The sequence below is a fragment of the Equus asinus genome, chromosome 23 (genome assembly GCF_041296235.1).
Source record: "Equus asinus isolate D_3611 breed Donkey chromosome 23, EquAss-T2T_v2, whole genome shotgun sequence".
NCBI classification, from domain to species: Eukaryota; Metazoa; Chordata; class Mammalia; order Perissodactyla; family Equidae; genus Equus; species Equus asinus.
In genome coordinates this window covers 24,943,853-24,954,055 of record NC_091812.1, presented here as the reverse complement: position 1 = coordinate 24,954,055, position 10,203 = coordinate 24,943,853, and the positions used below count along the sequence as shown (strand labels likewise).

The following is a 10,203-nucleotide window of genomic DNA, read 5'->3' as shown; positions in this document are numbered from 1 at the left end:
TTTGATATTTCTAACAAAGCAAAGTTTCCTCTTTGTCCACTGACCCTTTCAATAGCTCTTCAGGTTCTATTATTAGGATTCTTGTTCCTTATCCTGGGAAATAACCGCACAGAATTTCAATAAATATGGCCCAAATGATGCAGAGCTTTCTATATTGACACAACATGGTGCTCACTCATTAACGCCATCAACAATTGTTTACTGAGCATCAACTATGTGCCGGGCATCATTCTAGGCATTTGGAGTGTGGCCGTGAACACAACCAAGTCCCTGTTCTCATGGAACTTGCTAATGTTCTGGCTAGAACAGATAACATGGAACTTTCTACAGAGGCTCTGTGGGTGAGCTAACAAACTACTGAAAAGCTCTCATGGGAGTAAATAACCAACCCTAGAATAAAACATGGTTGTTGCTAGAAATTGTCTCATTCAAGTCTTGGAGTTTTTGGTTCTTGGGAATGTTCCAAAACAGTGCTGACCAATGGAGATATGTGAGACACACAAAGTAATTTAACTTTTTCTAGTATCCGGGTTAAAAAAGTAAAAAAGAAACAAGCAAAATTAATTTTAGTAATACATTTTGTTTAACCAATTGTATTAAAAATATTAGAATTTCAACATGTAATCTGTGTAAATTATTGATGTATTTCCCTTTCCTTCTTTTGTACTAACTCTTCAAAATCCGGTGCATACCCATACTTACAGGGAATCTCATTTTGGACTGGCCGAGTTTCAGGTGCCCAGTAGCCATGTGTGGCTGGGTATTGTACAGAGGAGGTTCAGATACCCGCCCAAAGAGTCCTCCATCCTCTTATTTTGGGGATGGAGGAGAGTATATTTGCTGAATTGAAACATTCTGTCAACTCTAATTCTAGGATTTTAGTAAAGAATTTGAGGAAGGTGAAGACCACCACAGCCTTCCTTGGCACCAGCCCTCCACAGTGCCCAGCACAGAAAGAGGCCCACAGAATGAGCTAGGTTGGACACTAAGCCATTGTTTCATTCGTCCACCGAGGCAAGGGATATTATCAAGAAGAATGGTTTTCCACTCATGCTGAACCATCTCCGCCAACTAGTAGGAAACTAGAGCAGGCAAAGGACACACAGAAATGAACGTCCAAAACCCAGACTTTTAAATTAGCCAACACTCCGCTAGACCTTTTCAGAATTCCTCCCCACCCCCAAAGATTAGAGGTTCATTAGGAAAGGCTGAGAGCGAGCGCACGGCCTCCCCTTGAACTAGGGAGCTGCACCCAACCGGATGAGGACTAAGGGTGCAAGCGCTGCTTGCCCCAGGTCGCCCCTTCTGGCCACCGAGTCGGCCCCCACCTCCTTGGCCCCTTCCTAGAGATGCCTCTCCCCGTCGTGCCCCTGCCTCCCCTCCCCACTTTCCCAGCCCTTGTCCCTGCGGCGGCCAACCCGCTCGCTATCTTTCGGGGCCCTCGGGGCCCCCTGACCGTTTCAACCGCGACAAACTAGACTTGCTCCTCCAAAGACTGGGGAAAAAAGAGGGGCAGTCTTCTTCCTACTGATCCGGGGGAGGGAGCATCTCAGGGAGCGTAGGGGCGTTTTCTCCCCAGTGCCTGGGGCTGGCACTCAGTTGACACTACTTTAGTGCAGACCGACTGGCGGTCTGCGGCTGGGCCCCTCGGCAAAATTTTTTGGGGAATCAGGCGACCCCTACCTCCAGGGCCCCAGGTCTCACCCCAAGACTCGACGGTTACGCCCCCGCGACCCCCGGACGGAGCGTCTTGGGGAGCTTCCTTGCAGAGTCGCTTGGAGGCGGCCCCGCCTCGGGGTTAAACGACAATCACAGCCCCCTCGGGGCTGGGAGAGGCGTCCTCCCCACCCGCGTCCCCGGCCCCCCTCCCACCGGGTCAGCGTCTAGGAGCTCCGTCTCTGGCTCTAAACAAGAATAGGGGCCGGAGTCTGCGTTCACACGGAAAATTATGCTGGCTCCAGCGGCGCGTAAAATTGATGTGAACCGAACGAAGTGGGACCGGCGTGATCCTCCCTCTCTTGTCTCAACAGGGGTTTCGGCGCGTTACACAAGGCCGAGCTTGTCTCTTTAAGGAGACATTGGACCCTAATTAGTCCGCATTCCTGGCGCGGCCGCGGAGCTAGGGGCCGAGGGTGTTTGGGTTTGAGGGGGGCGGGTGGGAGGACGAGACTCGGAAAGAGATCTTCTGACCAGCCTCCATTCTCACCGCCCCCTCCACCCTCTTTATTTTGCCGCCACCACCGCCACCAACACCCAGTTCTGAAGATGCAGCCAGGGCAGCAGCAACAGCAGCAGCAGCCACCGCTTCTCGCAGTCCCACGTTACTTTGATTGACAGCTGAACAAATGTTTCCCCGGTTCGAACGCTCGCGCTAAGGAACTTCAGCCAAGGCGAAGCTCCGCCTTGGGCGGGCCATCTCCGCCCCGCCTTCGCTAACCCCATCCCTTTCCGTTCATTGGTCCGAGCTACGGACGACGCCTGGCCCCCACGTGGGATCCAGCCCGGCCGGCTCCTCCCCTCTGGCTCGCCATTTGTCAGCAGTGAAATGATGGGCAGTAACACAGAACGGCGATTAATGTTCAGCCATCTCTGATTGGTTGCTGGAGACGCCTGCCGCGCCGGGGGTGGGCGGGGCGCTTGGAGAGCGCCCCAGAGCGGTCGCGTGGCCGGCCGGTGGTTGTAGTCAATCTGGCCGAATCCTCAGCCGCGGTCGCCGGGGGCGGACTACATCTCCCGGGATGCTCCGCGGGCCCTCCACGGACGGTTGTGAATATGTATCAGAATGTTAATGATTAGCTGCTGCTAAATTTGGTCAAAGAAGTCACCTACACAGAGCGTGTTGTTAGAGCTGTTCTGAGCGGGTGTTTGGGCTGTTGGCTGCTTTCTTCCCCCTCTCACACACTTGTATATTATTTTGAGGTGGTGTTCGCAGAGTTTGAAAGGAGAGAGAATAAAAAAAAAGCCGCAAGAGTTTCACTCTCTTTTATTTTTATAATCCCCTTCAATTTGGGGTTAAAAAAAAGACAAGAAAACAGGAAGGAAGAAAATAAGGAAATGAGATGTGGTAAAAGAAGCTAAAAGGTGCCTTTTTAAAAGATCGTTGCTGTGAAGTGAAAAAAATCTCCAGAGAAACCAAAAAGCACCGCCGAGACCTCTTCCGAACCAAAGGAGTTTGTGTTTGCTTTTAGGAAAGAAGAGAGCGATCATTCATTCGGAGGAATAACAACCAATTAAAAGACAAATAAAAAAAAAGTTTGGAGTGGGACGCCGAGCGGCGGGCGAGCGGGCGGCGCTGCCGGCGGGCGCGGGGCGCGGAGCTCGCACTTGCCCGGCCGGGGCAGCGGCGGGCGCACCTCGGCGGAGCGAACGGCGGAGCGTTGCCGCGGGAGACGCGCGCCGGACAATGCCCGCGGCGGGCCAGTGACGCCCGCGGGGAATGCGGAGCGGCCCGGCCGCCGGCACCCAGCCGCCGCCGCCGCCGCCGCCGCCGCGCGTTCCTGCCGCCCGCGTCACGCGAGACCCGGCGGGGGCCGGGACCGCCCGAGCCGCCCTCGGACCCAGCCGGCCGCCTCCGCCGCCGCCTCCTCCTCGGGGCCATTAAAGCCAATGAGCCGCGCGCCTCTGCCCAGCGCAGCCAACTAAATCGGTTTGGATGATTCGCGACCTGAGCAAGATGTACCCGCAGACCAGACACCCGGTGAGTGCGGGCGCCGGGGGAGTCCCCGCGTCGCCCCCTGCGCGCCGACTTGTGTCTCGGGCCGGAGGGGCGTGGAGGGCGGCCCGGAGTCCGCGCCCCGCTCGGGGAGCCGCCGCCCCCCGCCCCCCGGCGCGGGGGCACTCTCGGCGAGGCGGGGGGGCGCCGAGGCGATTGAGTTGTAGCCATTTTCTTATTGTTGTCTTTGAAGCCCCTGGAAGCCGCGCCGAGCCGTTGGCCGTCCCCGCGCCGCCCCTCGTCGCGGGGGGGCGGCGAGCGATGGAGGAGGCGCGACTCCGCGCCCGGGCGGGGAGGGCGCCCTCGGCGGCGGCGCGGCGGGGCCGGCGGCGGCTCCGGAGTGCGGGGCGCTGGCCCCTCGCGCCGCGGGCCCCGGGGAAGAGCGAGCGAGCCAGTCCGCCGGCCGGCCGCCGAGGGTGGCGGCCCCGTGCCCCCTCCCCCGACGCGACCGCGGCCCGACGCCATGGCGCGGGTCCCCCCGACGGGCCAGTTTCGATTCCGGGTGGGGAGGCAGTGGGCGCGGGGCGTCCGCCGTCGGCGAGGCGGGGGGCGGGGGCGGGAGCCTGCGGGGTCCGGGGCGGGCAGGGGGGCGCGGGGGCCCGGGGCACCCCGAGCCGAGCCCTGCGGGGCCGTGCGCCGAGGGGGGCGGGCGGAGAGTTTCCTCGCTCCTCGTGCCTGCGCGACGAGCCCCCCGCCCGCGCCGCGCGCTGTTTTCTCCATCTCGCTGCCTCGCCTGTGATGTGGGCTAATTAAATATTTTATTGTTGTTCTTTAGGCACCGCATCAGCCTGCTCAACCCTTTAAATTTACAATTTCCGAGTCCTGTGATCGGATTAAGGAAGAGTTTCAGTTTTTACAGGCTCAGTACCACAGGTAACGATATTGACTTTAGCTGATCCTCCTGTTTGCCTAGCTCTTGTCTTCCCTCCGCGCACACACACACACACACACAAACACCCCCACCCCCCCGCTATTTTTTTTTTTTTTGGCCGCCACAAAGGTGTTATTATCATTTTTCCTTGTGGGCAGAAAGGGCAAGTCACGGCCTCTCTTTCTTAGGCAGGTGTAAAGAAATTAAGCATCTCTCCTTTCTCCCATAAATAATAATAAAAAATAAAAGGAGGCAGAACAATCGAAACTGGGGGGACTTGGAAAACGCTGAGGCCAAACTTTCGGTATTGATTTATTGGGGCCAGGAGAATGGGAGGCTGGGAAGATTCTGGGGCCTTTTGCCTTCCTTGCTTCTTTATTACTCCGGGCTTGATTCCTTCTCACTCCTTTCTGCCGTTCCACCGAAATACCAAGAGCCGAGAGCCCTGAGAAGTCGCAAGTGAGCGGTTTCATTACTTTTATGCTGCAAAAAAATGTTTTGGTCTCTGAGACTGTTATTAGTGCCTTTGAAATATTTTTCTTTCACTAGCTTTTTAATGACGTGTAATTCGTATTTCGTAAATGCGAGAACCGAAACAAGCCACTGAACTCGATCCACACTTTGCCCCTGGGTGGTGGTATTCAACTTGTCTCTGTTTTGGAGGGAAAAAATAAGACATCATTCATAAGACACGCTTGATTCATGTTTTCATTAATCTCTTCGTGGAACATTAAAGAAAAAAACCTCCCTTTTGACATTGTGGGGGACTTGTGCTTGGATAGACATTGATGTTTATTTCCTTGTTCTTGTTTTGTTAAGTGAATTTAGTGAATATTCACTTCAGGATGAGGTTCCGGAGTTAAATTGGCTACAGGGATTTTTTTTTTCTTAAAACAAACAAACAAAAGCCCCACATTTGATTCTTGTTGAAAGGGCAAGTCCGGGCTGGTTCCAATCACCCCTTCCTCTCCCGCCTCTCCTTCAATAATGAGGGTGGTATTTAAGATAGTTGATTTGGCATTCTGCAGGTGATGATTTAGAGGAGGGAATGTGTATTTACGTTTGAAGGAGGTAAGTCAAGATCTGCGTGGTACTTAGATTTCCTTCTGTCTTGGACAGCCTGAAGCTGGAATGTGAGAAACTGGCCAGTGAGAAGACAGAGATGCAGCGGCATTATGTCATGGTAAGAAAACTGTGTCACAGATTCAAAGTGCCTGTTAGGTTGGGATACCAAAAGCAAGAATACGCTCAGATGGCTGGAGGCTGCGGGATGGATCACAGTTGCAGTGCCAGTGCAGTTGAGGTTGTGGGAATATGACCATTAGCAACCTGTAATTCCAGGTTGTTATAACTTGCCTTTGACAGCCAGCTTTGATTGGAATTTTCAGAAGGTTCAGCTGCATGGGGTATAATTTTCTGTGCTTTGTTTTTACAGGTTGGAAAAAAAACAAACCTCATTTATGTTTTGTTTAGAGTCACAAGCAAAATGTTTTTGTGTTAATGGTTTTCTTTGTTGTTTTATTGCTCTTGCTCTGAACAATTTTAACCAGACAATTTTTCTGTAAACTGTTACAATTTTAATGTGTTTTACTTCTTTTAAAGAATGATAGATAAGAAAAGACACCAGACACCCCTTCAGATTTTCCCCCAGTCTTTATGTTACTAGTGTGTGCGTATTGTGTGTGTTTTCAATTTCTATAGTGTTAGGTTGGTTTGAGGAGTGTTGTAGTGTCGTGTATAACCGATTTGTTCTGCCAGAATTTCTGTAATGCCAGTTATACTACATGTTCAAAAAAATCGGATCTGCTTTTTCAGAAGTATTACCAAGCATATTTTTATGTTTGTTCATAAAGGCTCCAGAGTAACTCATTCATTTCCCATCGAGCCTTTTCCTTTGAATGTGTGAATATAAGCAGTACACTACAAATGAGAAACTGAACTCTGAAGTAGCATCACCTTTTTGAACAGTTCTTTCAAAGCATCAGCATTTGCCTGACGTGTTTTTGCCATTAACTTGCTCACTGTGCCTAGGAAAGTCCATATGGTACCAAATTTTCATCAGACCTTTTTGATTCATCTGCCACTGATGTATAAAGACAACTGAAGATGTTAAGAATGCTATGTTTGAACTTGATTTTATTAGTTTCGTGAGTTAATTCTCTTAGAGTCTGTCTTAAGGTGCTTCTAGTTTATTAGGCTGAAGACAGCGGTAGAATGTTGCTTCTGATTTAGCAGCATAGGTATTAGAGATATTTTGATATGGGTGAGGCTTTTATGTCTGTATTAAACATATTTGGGGGATTTTGAACAAACCAGGGAGATTGATGAAAGCCACGAAATTAATTACTTTTCCTTCTTTGACAGTATTATGAGATGTCCTATGGGTTGAATATAGAAATGCACAAGCAGGTAAGTTATTATTTCTTTATAACCATTTTAAATGACAATAGTACCGTGCACTTTAGAAAGAAGATTGTATATTTTGCAATTTTATTCTGCACATTTTTGTGGCTCCCTGTATTTTCAAGGACTGTGTACTGGAGAGAAGGCTATTTTTTCAGGTGTGGATCCCCATCTTTTTTGCATATTCTAATTTTTTTCATTTAAAAATGTGATTTAAAATGTCTGAATACATACTAAACTTTGTACACTTTCAAAAGCAGGATGCTCAACTTTAAAATATGTCTCGTTTTTCTTTTGAAAGAGTTAATTTGTGTTATTTCGGGCATCGCAAACTTGTCTAATGAAAGAGCTTTTCTTGGAAAATATTAGAAAGTAAAATTGTAAATTCTGTGGAGCCTCCGTTGGCTCAGTGTGAAAGAAAGGATAGAGGGTGAACTGGGAGGATCAAAATGAAATCTGTGGAGCTACAAAAGCAATTGATGTAAAATCCTTGTACTGGTCCCCTGAGGCTATTTAGTTGGGTCTTACCAGGAACTGTAACTGTTGCTTCCAAAATTTGTACAGAGTAAATGAGCCTGATAGGAGGATGTGATAAGGTTCAACACTGGGTCTTGAAATCTAGCAATTAGTTCAGCCAAAAAAAAAAAAAGCAAAGAAAAAAAGATAATGATTAGTCAGAAAGCATTGAGAGGTATGACTCAGACAGCCTTTTTTTGCAAGAGGCTGAATAAAATGGTTTGATTTAAGTTTTCTAGCTAGAAAAATAGCATATATATAAAAAATATTGTTTGGCAATAATAATTCCTCTAGGAGGCATTTCTTTTTAGTGATCTTCAGGTCTCTTTCATCAACCATTTCAGAAAAGGTGTGCGTGTGTTTACCTGCTGCGAAAAGATGAGGGAGAACAATGTTTTTCATCTCTTATTTATACTTGTGGTGAATGTCATTACTTTCTAAGTTTACAAAATATGAAATGATCACATATTATTAGGTTTTTACGACTTATGGATTCCTTTTTGCATATAGTTAATTACACGTTGATAGTAGATCTTTAAAAGATGACTGACAATAAAAGCAATCGGAGAGGTAGTGTTTGAAAACAAAAAGGTGGAAAAAATGAGTCATTACTTATACTGAGGACTTTTTATTTTAGATACTTTTTATTACTTCATATGCTGTTTGGTTATGTCAGTGTTAACGTTATCATATAGTTTGCTGTGTGTTAAAATTCTTATTTTGGCGTCTTTGCCGTTTCTATTTAGATTAGTAATGTAAGTATCTTTTGCTTAAACAAAGTCCGTCAAACTTACGGATAGACTGCCCTTCACTCTACCTTACAGGAATAAATTACACAAGAGATATTGTTTGTTAATTATCCTCATTACATGTCATTTTAGATCTGGATCTTGTACAAGTCTTTTTTTTTTTTTTTTTTTGTCCTCACCCAACCACTCAAGATTAGTGTCTTTTTAAAGATTGGACCAGATGATTAATGTCCTCTTATTTCTCCTCCTGTATCTTGTTTACCCTAACCACTTAGATTCCAGATCTCTTTATACCATTTATAGTTCTGAGAGGCACAGAGCTTGTATTTGGCTGTATGTATTTCTTTGGTGGGGGTGGAGGGAGGTGTGCTCTGTGAGATTCTTTAATTTTACACATTTTATACCTTTGTAATTCTGTCGTCTTCTTGTCCAGCTGGCTTCAAATGCCATCCATTTAAAATTGAGAATGGAGTACATTTTCCCTTTTTTCCTCTTGCTTTTAAATTCAATCATATCAAGAATCCTGAGGGCAGTTTATCACATTATGAAATACAGACAGCCCTGCAAACCACCTACTTATTATATTTTCTTTCTTTCCCCCCTTAAGCACAGAGGCATATCTGTCTTTATTTGTTTTCCTAGGCAGACAGCCTTGGTTCCTCTTGGCCTCTCTTCCAGATGCACTCGCTGGATACCCTCGTAATGGAAAGCAGCAATAACGCAGGGAAGTTGCCCTGCGGTGTAATTGGGCCTAGTTCTCAAGATCGGGTTAGGCTTATTCACTTATTAGATTTGTGTCTCCAAGGGTTCAAGAGTAGGAGTCCCCGGAGTCCTTGGAAGTACCCTAGTAATTGGTGGCCCTGATATTTGAAACCTTTGTGTATTTTTTGGTTAAAGCTCCTGTTCTTCTTGGCTGCTGCCAGCCACAGAGTATTTATTTTCAGAGAAATTTTTCATTGGAACAGAAGATGATGGCTGTGATGGAGTCATGACTCTGTGACTTAGCAAACTGATAAAAGGATAATAGCACAGAGCAGTGACAAAACAGGGTGGTGGGGGGTCGGTATTATGGCTCCTCCCCTTTCTGTATGTTGCTCATCATCAGTCACCCTGTGTTGATCCTGATAGAGAACTATAAAGTGAAACCTATGGGGAATTTGTCATTCTGAAATGAAAGCTAATGTAATTAGTACCAATTAAAGTACATTTAGTAAATTGGATTTAATCTTAATTAAGCCTGCATAATGTTGCCAATTTTTAACAATTATGTTTGAGAACATAATTAATTTAAATTTTGGTAACTGAGTAAATAACATTAGTCTGGTAGAATTAGTTGATTTTTTTTTTTTAAAGGGGAACTCGGTGACATGACATGGAATTAGAGCATAAAATATGTATCTAATTTCTGGTAATCTTTAGTAGGATCGATAGACTGAGCAGATGAAGCTGGGGAGAAAAACCAGGGAAGTTAGAGTGGAATGTTCTAGGCTATAATATGATAATGCTTTACTGCTGTCTTAAGTTCTAGCATGAAAGTGAAGATGACAAATGGGACATGGTTAGAAATGGCACATGTTTTATTGTGATGTCTTCATAATGGAATTTTTTAAAATGAAAGAACATTGGCTTTTATTCTCTAAGGATTTCCCTAAGTGGGAGGTTTTGGTTTTTATTTGGATGAGACAGTTGGCCCTCAGGGCAGTTGTTACTTTTTTTGCTGATTGTTCCTCTTTATAGATACAGTGTGGCTCCTAAATGGGTCAGTGACCATGGGCGGGGCAGGGTGATGCCTGCAGTTGATAACATTGCTAAACGCTGTTCGTTCCCATCCTTCACCTGGAATGCTGTAATTAGGGAAGACCGCCCTGATTTAATCTGACAGCAGCAGTTACTACTTTAAAAAGTGAATGTAGCATGTAGATTAGGAACAGTAGGTAAGTGAATTCAGCCTC

The 10,203-nt window shown here is 46.9% G+C and overlaps 1 protein-coding gene across 11 annotated transcripts in view; it reads left to right on the top strand.

The window, feature by feature from the left end:
* The first annotated feature begins 3,419 nt into the window (after positions 1-3,419).
* Positions 3,420-10,203, top strand: part of TLE4 (TLE family member 4, transcriptional corepressor) — a 142,029-nt gene continuing 135,245 nt past the window's right edge. For 4 of the 11 annotated variants that reach the window (XM_044767620.2, XM_044767619.2, XM_044767616.2 and 1 more), the window contains exons 1-4: positions 3,467-3,697; positions 4,488-4,585; positions 5,703-5,766; positions 6,948-6,992. In XM_044767620.2, coding sequence (XP_044623555.1) covers positions 3,653-3,697; positions 4,488-4,585; positions 5,703-5,766; positions 6,948-6,992 — 252 coding nt within the window. In that variant the 5' untranslated portion in view covers positions 3,467-3,652. Of the gene's footprint in view, positions 3,698-3,924; positions 4,215-4,487; positions 4,586-5,702; positions 5,767-6,947; positions 6,993-10,203 lie in introns of those variants that run through there. The other 7 variants (XM_044767611.2, XM_044767613.2, XM_044767612.2 and 4 more) reach the window with 3 other exon arrangements.